The following is a 16,064-nucleotide window of genomic DNA, read 5'->3' on the forward strand; positions in this document are numbered from 1 at the left end:
GTGGATCGTGGGGGGGGGGCGACCACTCGCCCGTGCCCTTGCGCCAAGGTAAACATGCGGCGGCCATGTTGCTAAGGGATGTGAGGGGTGGGTAGAGTGTGTGTGACGACACACGAGCACTCCACACAGGGGGGCGGCTGTCCCTTACAAAGATGGCCCCCCCACTTCCCGCGCGTGACGTCACAACCGAAGCACCGCCCCCCCCCCGAACGCCTCAGGCGCTCCCGCCCGTGTGAGTCCGCGCCGACGAGATGGCGGCCCTGGAGGCAGCGAGGTGAGTTGCCAGACGCTACCCCCCACTCCTCCTCATCGTCCTCCCCATCGTCCTCCCCTCACCACCTCCTCCTCGCTCACACGGCGACCGCGTGCGGGTTCAGTGCCGCTGTCGCCCGCTCCGCCATTCGAGGGTGGTGGTGGTGCGGCGGGGAGAGACGCGTCCCTTGCGGTGAACGCCATTACAAGGGGTGGGGGGGAGGTACTAGTGGTGGTGGAGGTTGGTGGTGGAGTTGTTGACGCTGCTACCGTGGAGGAGAGAGAGGAGGAGGGGGGGGGGGTAGTGGTGGTGGAGGTTGGTGGTGGAGTTGTTGACGCTGCTACCGTGGAGGAGAGAGAGATGGGGGGGGGGGAAGGGGGTAGCAGCATGGAGCCGCTTGGTTTCCCCGCTCGAACCGCGTCCCCCGAGGGGGTTTCACGAGGGAGACGGCGGCGGGCAAAGTCGCTTCGAGTTTGCGTGGCGGGCAAAAAGAGCTCTCCCCTCCGACGTGAGATCGGCCTCGACTGCCTGCCGAATTCCATACAGCACACAGGCAGCGGCCGCCTCGTCCTCGCCTCCCATTGGTCGCGGCGGAGCGCCTCGGCCAATCGGAAGCGAGAACCGGGCGCGCGTTGCTTATCCGCGCTATGGATTTTGAAGCGGCCTTCCCCCACCCCCCCGGCCGTTCTCGTGAACTTTGCGGGGTTCGTCGTCGGCCGTGGTCTATCCACCGCTGGACGAAGCCCCCCCCCCCCCACCATCACCACCACCACCACTTTAGCCACCACATCTCGAGCGCGTCGTTACCACGACAGTAGAGACGAAACATTTTTTGTGTTCGTCGCTCCGTCTCCACGGGGGACGTTCCCGACCGTGATGGCCCTCACGAACTCTGAGCCGTTCGCTCACCTTGACGGGCGCGTCCACCAACACCACCAACACCACAGCCACCACCACCAACACCACCAACCACCACCACCCACCACCACCGCCACCAACCACCACCACCGCCACCAACCACCGCCGCCACCACTACAGTCACCACCACCAACCACCACCCACAGCGACCACAACCACCACCAACCGCCACCCGACAAAGCTCCTTACCCACGCCGCTACACGCGCGCCCTGCACAAAGTCACCCCCACCCACCCCCCTTCTTCTGCTGCTGCTTACCAGTCGTCACGATGTAAACAAGTGGTTGCACAACTTTGTAAATCGCTCCCGTCCATCGGTCACGCTCAATCGATCTACTGCTGGATGAGACCTCCCTCCGCCACCACCCCCCGAACTCCACGAAACGTCGTCTGCCCCCCCCCCAACGAGTGGCCATTCACTGAATCCGTCACCCCCTCTGAACGCGTTCTGTCCTTCGGGGGCTGTTGTACCCTGTCACATTGCCCCATTGCCCCATCACCATCATCCTTTCTAAGCCCATTGCGTGCCCCCCCCCACCTCCCTTCATAGAGTCAAGCCCACGTTGACTTGAATTCAGTGTTGCGAACGGTGATTATACAACGTTTAAATATCGGCCGCGATTACACAACGCGTAAAACTATCTACGGCTGTCCCCTACAGCCAAGCCGGTCCACGCTTATCCGCGACCGCCTTTCGCATGCGAGCGATTTGACTCTCTCACTCAGCCTTTCACTTTCTCGCTCTTACTTTCTCTCACTTACTTTCTCTCACTTTCTCTAACTCTCTCTCTTACTTTCTCACTCACTCTCGCACTCACTCTCACTCACTCTGTCTCACTCTCTCTTACTTTCACTCACTCTCACTCACTCTGCCTCACTCACTCTCTCTTACTTTTTCTTATTCTCTCTGTCTCACTCTCTCACTCACTCTCTCTTACTTTTTCTCACTCACTCTGCCTCACTCACTCTCTTACTTTCTCTCACTCACTCTGTCTCACTCTCTCACTCACTCACTCTCTCTTACTTTTTCTCACTCACTCTGTCTCACTCACTCACTCTCTCTTACTTTCTCTCACACTCACTCACTCACTCTGCCTCACTTACTCTCTCACTCTCACTCACTCTGTCTCACTCACCCACTTTCACTCACTCTCTCTTACTTTCCATCACTCTCTCGCGCTCGAAGTTTTAAAAAGCGCACCGCTGCCAAATTAATGCGATTTTCTTGGGAGATTTAATTTGTCGTCCACACTTCTTCTTACATTGCCGCCCGTGTCGCTCGTTCTTGCCCGTGGGGTTTTGGTGGAAGTGCAGTGCGGGGCCTGTAGCATGGTGTTATAAAGGGGCCCGAAATAAAACACGTAAATATTAAACGACCAATTTTTTTACTTGCATAGTAAAGTTATTGTATTTTTTTCATTTGCTATAGAGCCAGAAAATACGACAAATCGCTAACCTTAAACACCCAGTCGTTCATAAAAGTTGCAGGCGGTATAGTACTATCGTAATAGAGCAAGTGCAGAATCACTGAACCAGAATTGATAGCTTGAAAGCATTTAGCGTGGGGCCCTTGAAAGTGCCGTGGCCCGTAGCATGTGTAGCTACTTTTGCTACTACGATAATCTGGCATTGGCCCAGTGCTTTGCGACACGTGGATTTCACCCCCCTGCTGCCATTGACCGTCGGGGGGCTGCATTCGCACCACGGCCTCGCAAGCCAGTCCACCCAGGGACGCAACTATCCCCCACCCCAGGGGCTCGCTCTGCTCAGCTTGTGAGATCTGGCGAGGTCTGGGACCCCTCCCGAGTGAGTTGGTCTCGTAGTCCACGAAAAGCTGTTTTGTTGCATAATGTAATTGCAAGGAACGGCGTCTATGCAAAAAGTTGCGAAGGTCAAAGGGTCGTCATTGTCAAGTCCAGTGGTCCGATCACAGCTGCTGCTTCCCCCCCCCCCCATTCACCCACCCCTCATCTCTTTCGTCTGCTACATATCACCCAACTGTTGCACGGTCAACGCGTATCCACGCCCCATGGTCCACTCGGTCTCGTCACCACTGCCGTCTGACACATTTCGGCTTTGCCTTGGTGGCCAAACTCTGGGTGACACTCCAATGCCTGGGCGCCGCAGTGGCGAGGAGATGTTAACTACCTCGCCTGGTATACAGGAGGTCGTGGGTTCGTTCCTGACCCTGACGCCTTCTGTATATTTGGAGTTTGCGTGTCTTTCTCTCCGTGGTGAGATGTTAACTACCTCGCCGGGTATACAGAAGGTCGTGGGTTCGATCCCGACCCTGACGCCTGCTGTATATTTGGAGTTTGCGTGTGTCTCTCCCCGTGGTCGTGTGGATTTTTCTCCGGGTCCTCTGGTTTTTCCCTCCACATTTAGAATCAACGTAACGCCTTGGCTGTTATCAATTTTCACGTGAAAAGCCACTTCGTTGAGCTATCATTCTTGGCCAGGTCGCTGCTGAAAAATCAGGCTAATAGCTCAGTGGGGGCTTGCCTGGTAAAATAAAAAAAAATACTTTAGTTGAATCCACCCTCCTCCATCCTGCACACTCGTCCCATCCACCGCAGCCTCCCCACTCACCTAGGGTCACTCTTGCAAATGAGGTTATCCTGGTCCCATTGTGATTCTCACCTGGTTAAAAACACATTTTTTTCACTTGACTTAACACTGTCATGCCAACCTCCCAAGTTGCCAACTCTTGTCATCCACCTGCCCTGCACACGTGTCCCCACTCCTCAAGGCAAGGGCACACCCATGTCATTATACGACACTTAAAGGTTAACCAAAGCGCGTACGGCGTACTAACTGCCCGATTAATACTCGTAAACCACCGTGGGCTTTGCCTCGCCGTTCGAAGGTTGTTGCATCGGACTCCACGCAGAGGTGTTAAGTACTCGGATCGCCGATGATGACGGTCATATGTTTGGTAAGTGTTTAGCACGAGACTTTAAAGCCGCCCGTAACTTAAGGCTGACCCTGCCCTGTGAGCAATATTGCCTCAAATTCCAGTTCGAAGAAGCTCAGGCAATAACTACATTTGTAACCTACATCGGCTCTTTCAACCCTCCAGCACATCGTTACAATTTACGTTAGTCTCTTCTATGCTGGATGGACTATCAGTGGATGTAAGTATCGGCTTAGACATTTCCCAATACAGGCAGTCCTCTACTTACGATGGAGATGCGTTACGACGACCCCATCGTAAAGAACGGTGATAATTTAGCAAAACAGAGCAATTTACGGTACTGCGCTGTATAAACTATATACTGTCTGTATTTATTAATTACAACACTGTATTGCACAGTAAAATGAAAAGTAAAAAACAAGGTAAATTTTAGCCTACCTATATGAACAGAAATTAAATAGAAAGTTTTTTCAGAAAACAATCCTATCTGCTATAAAAACTTTTAACATTAATTTTGTCGCTATCGCCATCGTAAGATCAAAATATCCTAAGTCGGACCATCGTAACTCGGGGACTATCTATACTGTACTTTGCAGTAACCTACCAACAAGGCAGCAAGCACGTTGCACAATTGTACATGACAAGAGCACGTGGCTTCACTAGATCAAGTCTGAGCATTATCTTTTCCATGCTTTTGTGCCCCATTTTACATGCCCCTGCCATTTATATACACAGCGTATACAAAGATAAAGAACCCCCCCCCCCGTGTAGCCATGCAGACTGTTGGGGCAAGTGTTGTTAGCGAGCAGCGCATTAAAGCCCAGCACTGGGCACGAAGGGTGGTGGTGGTGTGTTGTGGCCAGAACCACACCCAGGCACCCCAAGTGATTGATTTCTCTCGCTCAGGCTATAATGCCACCGTGCTGTCAGCGAAATGAAGGGAAGTTTTAACCACCAGTGTTGGTAGAATTGACTCCTTTAAAGTATCGGCTGGCTCTCGCCATGGCAGTGTGGAATTTCCACCACAGGGTCTGGCTCACCGTGCGTATTTCCACGCGGTGATTAGCCCGCTTCGTTGAGCTGTCATTTGCGACAGCCATGCGCTTCTGAAAAATAAGATGGGGCCTTATCCGGTCAAATAAAACATTATTGATAGTTTCGTTTCACTGAGCAGGGAGAGCGAATTTGAGCGTTTAAACCTCCGCAGCCAAGTTGGGGGTTTCGTGACGTGGCCGTGGGTGCCCTCGCCGTTTGTCCTCCGCGCCTTCATTTCGCAGAGGAGGCCACGCGGCGTCGCTTGCAGAGAGAGAGGGGGGGGCTTGTGGGTGCCGAACGATCCGCGAGCGGCACGCGGCCGTCGTTGTCACAGCGCACGTACAAACGACGCGTCGATTAATGCGTTGACGTTGAATCCCCACACTCGCTCGTCACGCGTGTTGAGTCAAAGTGTTATTCGCAATTTGTGCAAATTAATACGTGGAGGATATGCCCCTGTTTGCGTTGATAACTATGGAAGGTTGTCTTCGGAGGGTATAATCGTCGCCGAGTCTCCAGGCACCATTGTTTAGGAGGGTCCTGCATTTGCACGTTGGGCCCGATTTCATTCGTTTGGTGGCTAATGGAGTGGACGAAGCTGTGCAAACAAGACTGTAAAACAAATCGAGACCGAACAATAATTCGTTCTCGTATTCGCATCGAGACCCCCCAGTCGTGACGGTTCATGTGATCGCTGCTGGTTGGCGGCGGTTAGTGCGTCACAGTGGCTAGGAGATGTTAACTACCTCGCCTGGTGTGCAGGAGGTCGTGGGTTCGATCCCGACCCTGACGCCTGCTGCTGTTGCTGTATATTTGGAGTTTGCGGAAGTCTTCCTCCCCATCGTCGCGTGAATTTTTCTCTGGGTCCTCCAGTTTTTTCCGCTCCGCTATAAATTTCCACGTCATTATAAGCCACTTGTTTGAGCTGTCGTTTGTGATCGCCAGGTCGTCACTGAAAAAAGAGCTCTGTAGCTCAGTGGGGCCTTACCTGGTAAAGTAAAACATCGTTTAGTTTTAGCGCAAAGTGGCATTCATTGTAACTTGCCCAATTGCCACGCTTCTAGCCTGTCACCGGAGCGGCCGCCGAACGCCAATGCTCTCCTTGCTCCACCTCCTCCCGGCACGTCCCCTGTCTACCCCCCCCTCGCCCCAACCCCATCGCCGCCCCCACCCGCCCATCCCCGGCAGCGCGCCTCTGTCGCCGCTGGAGTGCCACATCATCCACGAGGTGTACGACAGCGAGTACGCGCAGGAGCAGTTCGAGCTGGAGCTTGAGCGCGCGCTCGAGTCGCAGTTCAAGTACATCGTGGTGGAGCCGGCGCGGCTCGGCGACGAGACGGCCCGCTGGATCGCCGTCGGCAACTGCCTGCACAAGACGGCCGTGCTGGCGGGCGCCTCCTGCCTGCTCAGCCCCTTCCTGCTGCCGGCACCGCACGCCCACCTGCTCAGCCTGCCGGCGGGGCTGCTGTCGGCGAGCTGCGCGGCGCTCTACGGCGTCTCGTGGCAATTCGACCCGTGCTGCAAGTACCAGGTGCAGTACGAGGCGCGCGAGCTGGCGCGCCTGCCGCTGCACACGCTGCGCTCCGCCTCGCCCGTCGTGCTCGTGCGCAAGGACGACACGTACCGCAAGCGGCTGCACAACACGCTGGCTCTCGCCTCCCTCCTCTACTGCGTGCACAAGGTGTGGGAGCTCTACCTGCAGTGAGGGGGGGGGGCTCCGGGTTTGGGTGGAGGGGGGGTGGTGGTGCCTGGCTGGGGGTGGGAAGGGGGGGGAAGGGGGGGGAAGGGGGGGAGGGGGTGGGCAAGGGAAGATCCTCGCCAATTGCCCGCCCGCTCATCACCCGCCCGCTTTCCTGGTTTGCCCGCCCACCTGGTCGCCCGCTCGCCCGCCCGCCCGCCCGCTCGCCCGCCCGCCCGGCGCAGCACAGACTTGTTAAGACCGTGGCCACCGGCCTCGGGGTGCAGGAAGAGCAGACGTGTGAGTGTGTGCGCGTATGTATGTGTGCGCGTATGTATGTGTGCGCGTATGTATGTGTGCGTGTGTGTGTACGTTCGCCGGGTCACAAGCGGCGCGTGGGCCGTGACCCCCCCCCCCAACGCAACTGGGAACAGTCGGACAAGGTCCTGACGTTGTGCGCGTCGGTTGAGCCGCAGAGCCCAGGATGTGCGTCGTCGTCGCTACGAGAGTGGAAGTCCGCCTCCTCCTCCTCCTCCTCGGCTGCTGCTGCTGCTGCTGCAGCAGCCTTGGCCCGGCGGGCAGGGGTGAGTGTGGAGGGAGCCCTGGTGATTATAATAGTGTATTATAATAATCGCAAGCAAAGCCGCACCCTGAATGTGTAGGAGGGAAACAAAACAATAAATTGCAGTAACCATGCGAGATGTTATTTATTTGTTTGCTCCGAATGATGATGACGATGATTATGTAGATCGGCAGTCGGTCGTGTTCCTGTGTAGCTGCTTCGTCGTCACCTCTGCCCCGGGGGGGGCGGGGGGGGGCAAGAGCTCTTGAGCGTCACGCGAACAGCGCTGACGGTGGCGTCCGCCCGTCCGCCCACCTCTCGTGGCCTGCCTGGGGGCCAGACGGATCCCCGCATCCGTTGCGGCCGCGTGCCATTGGATCATGCACGTGGTCCTGCCCCCCGCCCCCCCCCCCCCCACCTGTGTGGTTTGGGTTGGGCAGCCCTCCCCCGGGGGTAACGTCTCGTCTGCGGCGCTCGTACGTTCCTTGGCTCGGGAAGGAGACTGCGTTCGTGTCGTTGCTACCGTTGGAGGATTCTGCCGCGTGGGTTTTTTCGCGGTTGTGCCGTGCAGCTCCCCGCAGCGTCTCCTGGAGCTGCCGGTGCGCGGGGAGGGGGGTGGGTGGCGAAACGTCGGACAGTGTCGTGGCACAGCCTCGCGGTGCACAAGATGGCGTTAAACCTGCCCACAAACCCCCTAGGGTAGCGATTCGCCGAATAGCCACGATTCAGGGTTGTTGATCCGATTATTATTTTCTTAAGCTTTGACGTTGGTGTTGGCATCCCTTGAAGCGGCGGAGCGATTTCCCCCGCTTCGACGCGCGGCTACTCGCGTTTGATGCGAGTGGCCGACTAGCATGGTCGGCTACGTACGGTGCGAAAGAGGTTCAACGTACGTACTTGACCGACGACGTTCGCTTACGAGGCGCTCAAAGAGTCGTAAACGTAGCGAGAGATGCCCCCGCCCCCCCCACCCCTTCCCGATCACCTGCGGTGGATGGGTTAACGGCTCGTCCCACCCATCGCTCGGGTTTCCCACCCAATCACGCGCCGGCAAAAACATTTCAGCCTCGCCCTCCCACCATGTCTTGACGGCCACGCAGAGGGGGGGGGGGGGGGGGAGGCTCTCTACACACGTGTCTTCTGACCGCCCGTTTTATTTTTTCGACGGCGTCCCGTCGCGCCCGGTCCGATCGTGCGTTGTGGTATCCAGCGGAATTTCACTCGAGGTCCTGGGGGCGGCGTGGTTAGAGTTCCTCTCCGCGCCGTTCGCGATGCGCGAGACGAAGCTGCCCCTACCCCCTGCCCCCTGCCCCCTACCCCCTGCCCAGCCACCTGGACCGGAGCCCATTAATTCGCGTGCGTCAACGCCGCGCGCGAATTAACCGCCGAGAACACCGCGCCGCCACCGCACAGTGAATGTTCAAGATCTCGCCGTGACGTCGTTCGGAAGAGAGCAAGCCCGCTCGCGAGGCGGTGTCGCGGTTCAAATTTTTGCCAAAACGTGAAGAAGAAAAAATCTCTGCAAGGGCGAATTGCTTCGGATGGATATACGGACGGCGAACACCGTCCCTCCGACAGGACGCCCCTGGAAGGAGTGTCGAGACCCAGCGAAGCTCTCCCGGGCGACGGCGTTCGCCCCCGATCGTAAAATGTCTTCGTCAGCTCGACAGCAGTAGCAACTGCCACCAACCACCAGCACCAGCACCACCACCACCAGGCTACTGCCCGTAAAATGTGTTACTTGTTGATTTTTTTTTGTTTTTTGAAAAAAATCGTTTTATTTTTAACTTGCAAAAAAAAAGTTGCTAAAAAAAATTAAACACTTTTTTTTAAAAGCGTCACGCTGTGCGCCGTCTCGTGTCCGCCGTTGCTGCGATTGCCGCTACCTTCTGTTGCCGAGACAGGTTTGTTCTTTACGCTGCTACTGTTGTCTGCTGATGCTGCAGTTGTTTCCACTGTTGCTGATTCTGCTGCTGCTTGGGTCACAGGCGTGTGCCACGGCGCTGGCTATAGCAGTATCGAGAGGTCACGGTGGCGAGACGTTAACTACCTCACCCGGTATGCAGGAGGTCGTGGGTTCAATCCCGACCTCGACGCCTGCTGCTGTATATCTGGAGTTTGCGTTTGTCTCTCCCCGTGGTCTCGTGTATTTTCCCTCCACATTTAGAATCGACATCCATTTCGAGCTTATTTGGATGCTATAAATTTCCACGTGATAAACCTGGACACAAATAATAGCTCGCTTGTGGGGCCAGGCTTATCATTTGTGGCAGGTCGCTTCTGAAAAAAAGAGCTATACAGCTCAGTGGGCCTTACATAGTAAAATAAATTATTTGTTTTTTTTTATTAAGTTTCAACATTGCTGTTCTTTGCACGGCTGATGCTGTGGTCGCCGGGAACGGTGGCGCACGCAGCCCTCGTCCACACCGGCGTTGAACAAATCGTCCGTCGACTTCGGTTGTGGCCGGACGAAGAGGAACGACCGCAAAATCGGCAGCCTTTGAGACTCGATCAATATCCTCTCGAACCCACTCCACCCCACCGTACGCACGCACGCACGCGCACAGGTTGTCAACTTAAGACCCGACCAAAATAAAACATGCTGACCCACATCGAGCACTGCAGCAGCAGCACGCGTGTGGGAAGTGGGCACGGGGAGAACGGGGCACGGTCCGCTCCCCGTGCCCGGTGACCTTGATGTTCGGTGACCTTGATGTCCGGTGACCTTGGCGCCGGTTGGCACGAGCCCCCCCCCCCGGTTAAGAGGAGCCTTTTGTGGAGAAGTCAGGTGGGGGGGTTGGACCCCTCCCAGGGGCTTTGACGGCCTGCGATTAAAAGCAGCGGGGTTCTCTCCAATCAGGGTGGAAGTCTCCCTTGCGAGTCGTTGGTTGATTGGGTAGAGGCCTGCAACTCGCTGCGCTCTGGAGGCGTTTAATCGTTGAGTTCTGTGTAAGTCTGTGGGTCTCTCTAAGTCTGTCTACGTGAGTCTGGGTCTCAAGTCTGGGTTTCTATGCGAGTCTGTGGGTCTCTTAAGTCTGTGTCAGAGGTCACAAACGGGTTTTGATTCCTTACCCGTACCCGGCCGCACCAGGGTCGCAAACGGGTACCCGTACCCGTATGGGTATCGGGTAGGGTACGGGTATCGGGTACCTGGTTGCGACCTCTGGTTTGTGTCTACGTGAGTATGGGTCTGAAGTCTGGGTTTCTGTGAGTATATGGGTATCTGAGTTTGTGGGTCTCGATGTGAGTGTCTAAGTGTGGTTCTGAGTATGAATCTCTAAATCTATGGATCTGCGGGTCTCAAGTCTGTGGGTCTCTGAGTGTGGGTCTCTTGAGTCTCTCAGTCTGTGGGTCTCTAAATTTGATGGTCTCAGCCCGCCACCGATGACTGCACACACACACAAATATACCCCCCCCTACCCCACATCGCAATAAATTCACGCCACCCATCGTGGACGAAACACGACTATGTCGTGTGCATATCGGGTGCGGGTGGCTGTCCTCTGCCACGTGGGCCAGAGGTCACCTCAGGGGAACGCGTGAGGTGCCGAGTTGTTAATGTGCATGGAGCGGCACAGTCGTCGCAGCAGCAGCAGCAAATAGTTGTTAATCTCGAACATGGGCTTCCTGGAGTGGGGGGGGGCAGGAGAAGCGACCAAGAGGGGGGCACATGCGACGCTTGCAGGCCCCGCACGGATGGATTCAAGGAATCCACGCCTGGGGATTGGCAGGTAGCCTGGGGCCACGGAGACTCGGGACTGTCCGGCGCACGTGTGTTGGTGTGTGTGCACGTGTGAGTGTGTTGGTGTGTGTGCACGTGTGAGTGTGTTGGTGTGTGTGCACGTGTGAGTGTGTTGGTGTGTTCACGTGTGTTGGTGTGTGCACGTGTGTGTGTTGGTGTGTGCGCACGTGTGAGTGTGTTGGTGTGTGCACATGTGTTGGTGTGTGTGCACATGTGTTGGTGTGTGTGCACGTGTGTTGGTGTGTGTGCACGTGTGTTGGTGTGCACGTGTGAGTGTGTTGGTGTGTGTGCACGTGTGAGTGTGTTGGTGTGTTCACGTGTGAGTGTGTTGGTGTGTTCGCATGTGGTGTTGTGTGCACGTGTGTGTTGGTGTGTGTGCACGTGTGTTGGTGTGTGCACGTGTGTTGGTGTGTGCACGTGTGTGTTGGTGTGTGCACATGTGTGTGTTGGTGTGTGTGAGATGGGGAGCGGTAGTGTCGCGGTCAGCGCGCTGTACTACGAACCCGGCGTCCCGAGTCCGATTCCCGCTCACGGCCAACACCAGTTGATTATCTGAACCGGTCCTGGGCATCCCCTAGGTCGACTCAGCCTCAAATGAGTACTTGGTGCGATTTGTAAACATCGCCACTGGGGAGACAAAGGCGGCCGGGCGTGGTGCTGGCCACCCACCCCCTTCTGTGCCGTTCCGGCCTTCGTAGGTGCTACTCGCTAACAGCACTTGCCCTAACAGCCCGTTAAGGCTACACGGGGGATCTGTGTGTGTGGGTGGGGAGCGGTGGCACAGTGGTTAGCGCGCTGATCCGCCACCCGAGTTCGATTCCCGCTCACGGCCACCCAACACCAGTTGACGATTCTCTGAACCGGTGCTGGGGCCTCCCCCTAGGCAGACTCGGCCTCAAATCGAGTTTTGGTGCGTGGGAAAACATCGCCTCTGCAGTTGGAACAACAATTCACGCCTCGCTCACTCACTCGAAGCGCGTCTTCCTTTGCACATTTTTTTTTATCTCTCTCCCCCCCCTCCCCTCTCACACTCACACGAAGCTGAAGACCACGGGGCCGATTGCTAAATGCCGGCCCGACGATTGAAGGTCGACCCGGCGAGGTCAAAGTGGTGGTGGTGGCGTGCTGGTGGTGGCATGGTGGTGGTGGCGTGGTGGTGGTGGTGGTGGCGGCGTGGTGGTGGCGTGGTGGTGGTGGTGGCGTGGTGGTGGTGGCGTGGTGGTGGTGGTGGCGTGGTGGTGGTGGTGGCGGTGGCGTGGTGGTGGTGGTGGTGGCGGCGTGGTGGTGATGGCGGCGTGGTGGTGGCGGCGTGGTGGTGGCGGCGTGGTGGTGGTGGTGGTGGCGTGGGGGTTAAAATCATCGGCGAGATGACACGGCACGGATGCTCCTAGGGGGGGGGGAGGGGGTCTACGTGGCCACCCACCCACCCCCAAGATGCCACTTCGTGAGCCACCGCCACCCACGATCGGCCATGGAGCGCAGTGCGTTACCCTCGGCACGTCGTGGATTCGCGAACAGAGGATTCTCCCAACCACCAGAGCCAACTCGCACGCCAACAATAACACAGCACTACGACTAGTCATGACACCTCTACTACTACTAACAATAACAACACAATACTATTAACAATAACACTATACTACTAACAATAACAGTACTCTTCTTGGTTCTTTCGGTAAAGTCACGTAGAATGGAAATAATAAAATAATAAAAATAAAACATAATAGAATATTTTATTATGTTTTATTTTTATAATCAAAATAAAACATAATAAAATAATATAATTTATTATGGTGTATTGTTATTATTTTATTATTTAACAACAAAATAATATAATAATTTATAACGTTTTATTTTTATTATTTTATTATTTCCATTCTACGTGACTTTACCGAAAGAACCAAGAAGATGAATCCCTGCAGTCACGAAAGCTTTAAATCGAAAAATAAGAGTACTACTACTACTAATAAAGTTAATAACAATACTAATAACCAGCAGTTCAGAGCCCAATGCACCGACGCATCCGCAGTGAGGGTCACACACCCGAGCGATCCATCACGCAACTCTTGACGGTCGCCTGCAGCATCACAATAAGAAGAATCTTTCTTATCAATAATAAGAATTCTTAACAAGAAGAATTCTTAACAATAAGAATCATCATTCTTAACAAGAAGAATAATTCTTATCAATAAGAATCATTCTTAACAAGAAGAATTCTTAAGAAGAATCATTCTTATCAATAAGATGAATAATCATTCTTAACAATAAGAATCATCATTCTTAACAATAAGAATAATCATTCTTAATAAGAATCATTCTTAACAATAAGAAGAATCATTCTTAAGAAGAAGAATCATTCTTACCAACAATAAGAATCATTCTTAACAACAAGAATCATTCTTTACGATTCCCTTGTTTTTGTCACCGCGCCCTCGCCTGGACGCTGGGCATCTCGGTGTGGGTGGTGATGGGGGCCTCCCCAGTGCCAGCTGCCCCCCCCACCCCCCCGTGCACCACGAGGTGGCTGGACAGCGCCTGGCCGACCGAGCGGGCATTCAATTATCTGCCAGGAGAGGCGGGTAGGAGGAGGAGGGGCGATTGATAAAACCCAGCAAATTCGTGCGGACGTCCCCCCACCGGGAGATACCCAAGTGGGGAGCGGTGGTGCACCGGTCTAGGGCCTCCACCCTCCCCCTAGGTCGACTCCGCCTCAAATGACGTGGACAAAGCAGTTGCAGGTGACCGTGGGGTGGAGAGAGGGGGGGGAGTTGCAGGCGACCGATCGATCGCTCGGCTGTGGAGTGGAGACGATTTGGCTCAAATGAAACGATACAACAGCAAACAACAACAAAAAAAAACACAGGATACCCGCTCACCCGACGGCTTTCGCGTGTTAACAGCGCCGCACAATCCAGTGTTGTGACACTAAAAACTAAACGCACGCACACGCACACACAGGAGGACGACGACTCGCTCACATCCCCAGTAGCTTCCCACAGGCTCGCTGGGTGGGCGAAACCCGAGTTACAGTAGTGATCTCACAGGTCGAAACCCGAGTTACAGCAGTGATCTCACAGAATCAAACCCCGTCCCGTCGGTTACTGAATTTGTTTAACCCCCCCGCGCCCCCCCCCCCCCCCCATGCTGTAAAATGCAAGAGAGGGGGGCGGAAGAAATTTTTTTTTCCACGTGATTTTTGGGAGTTGACGGAATCTCCCGGCGGAATGCAGCGGCGAGGCTGCTCCATCGGTTGGGCAGTCGCCTTGTCCTCCAGCACCCCCCCCCCCCACAGCTCAGTCGCGGCTGTAAGGGGGCCCCTCCCCCAAATTCTTAACCACAAATTAACCACAGCAACACCTTGCCCATCTCAAGGAGCACAGAACCTTCTTGGTTCTTTCGGTAAAGTCACGTAGAAGGGAAGTAATAAAATAATAAAAATAAAACATAATAAAACAATTCTCACGACGTTCTGGCCACAACGCAAGCAGCCGTCCTCAGGTGGAGAACAGGTCCGTCAAGTAGACAGTCTGAATTCAGACAGAATTCAGACTCTGTTGCCGAAACGTGAGAATTGTTTTATTATGTTTTATTATTTTATTAATTCCCTTCTACGTGACTTTACCGAAAGAACCAAGAAGATGAATCCCTGCAGTCACGAAAGCTTTAAATCGAAAAGAGCACAGAACCGTCAATCGCGCGGCACTCCGCTCATCCTCGTAGCAGCAGCGGCGGCGGCGGCTTTTGGCTGCTCAGCCGTCGAACCAAAAGCGGCGGTGCTTTCAAATGTGCTTCCGTGGCCGTCTGGAACGCTCTTCCCTTCCGATATTAGGAAGCCGCTGGAGCTGCGCACACTTTTAAATCATCATCATCATCTCGATTGACAAACTCATTTCTTTAGAACTTAGTTTTGTTGTCGTTCCCCCCCCCCTCCCCACCACCCCCGCACCTCCAATCAGCACGGTTTGGCTACGTACGGTGCGAAAGAAGTTCAATATACTGTACACAGATATGTGGAGTGTTGAGATTTCACAATACTGGAGTGGAGGGGGAAGGTCACGGCCCGTGGTAAAGGTCACGCGGTGAGGTCAGAGCAAGCGAGGGGCGACGATATTTTTAGTGTCAACCGTTGGGAGGACCGCTCCCCGCACGCTCGCCCGTCACTCCGTACGCTCGCCCCGCACACGCCGAGAACACAAAGGCGCGCTCTCATGCACACCCGTACACACCCGTGCCTGCCTTCCTGGGCCCTGAAAGTAGGAGCCAGGGACCACACTCTCTGCGGCAGTCCCACGGCCCCTTGGCGATCCAGAGCGATTCCAGCCACAAAGCCGATTCTCGTTTTCGTTTTGCCTTTCCGCAGCGAGCAACAGCTTCTGCGCCCCACGGCGTGCCAGGCTCTCCACGTGTCTCAGAGGTCGCAAACGGGTTTTGATTCCTTACCCGTACCTGTACCCGGCCGCACCAGGGTCGCAAATGGGTACCCGTACCCGGGTACCCGGCCGGGTATGGGTACCCGTTCCCTACCCGTACCCGTACCCTACCCGAAATGAGTGACAAACGGTGACTCACCAGTGACTCACGGCCTACCCGTACCCGTACCCGGCCGCACCAGGGTCGCAAACGGCTACCCGTACCCGGCCGAGTACAGGTAGCCGGGTATCGGGTAGGGTACGGGTATCGGGTACCCGGTTGCGACCTCTGACGTGGATCCTACCGCTGTGAATGGCGTCACAGCCGGTTTCCACTTTCGAGAGAGATGTAGACTCCACGGTGACGTGAATACGGAACTGAATAAGCGGCGATGTGACTGTAGTGGAGTGAATATGCAAAATCTAAAGTGCTACAAATGCATGTCGGTGTAAGCCTACACACAGTATAATAGTGTGATAACAAAAAACATAAACGCAAGCGGTGTGTAAAAACATCGCTACTGGGGAGACAAAGGTGGCTGGGTGTGGTGTTG

At 55.0% G+C, this 16,064-nt stretch overlaps 1 protein-coding gene and 1 long non-coding RNA gene across 2 annotated transcripts in view; one reads left to right on the forward strand and one right to left on the reverse strand.

The window, feature by feature from the left end:
* The first annotated feature begins 207 nt into the window (after positions 1 to 207).
* Positions 208 to 6,827, forward strand: TMEM11 (transmembrane protein 11). The gene is made up of 2 exons (XM_078880696.1): positions 208 to 274; positions 6,308 to 6,827. The coding sequence occupies exons 1-2, from the start codon at positions 252 to 254 to the stop codon at positions 6,822 to 6,824; spliced, it is 540 nt and encodes a 179-aa protein (XP_078736822.1). The 5' UTR covers positions 208 to 251; the 3' UTR covers positions 6,825 to 6,827.
* Positions 6,828 to 13,896: 7,069 nt separating this feature from the next.
* Positions 13,897 to 16,064, reverse strand: part of LOC144950459 (uncharacterized) — a 121,552-nt gene continuing 119,384 nt past the window's right edge. Inside the window, exon 2 of the long non-coding RNA XR_013640383.1 lies at positions 13,897 to 15,547. This is a non-coding gene — a long non-coding RNA (uncharacterized LOC144950459). The remainder of the gene's footprint in view (positions 15,548 to 16,064) is intronic.

The sequence above is a fragment of the Lampetra fluviatilis genome, chromosome 58 (genome assembly GCF_964198595.1).
Source record: "Lampetra fluviatilis chromosome 58, kcLamFluv1.1, whole genome shotgun sequence".
NCBI classification, from domain to species: domain Eukaryota; kingdom Metazoa; phylum Chordata; class Hyperoartia; order Petromyzontiformes; family Petromyzontidae; genus Lampetra; species Lampetra fluviatilis.

Coding starts and splice junctions, on each gene's coding strand:
- TMEM11 (XM_078880696.1), top strand. CDS start 252: ATGGCGGCCCTGGAGGCAGCGAG. Junction 275..6,307: donor GCGGCCCTGGAGGCAGCGAG/GTGAGTTGCCAG, acceptor CATCCCCGGCAG/CGCGCCTCTGTCGCCGCTGG.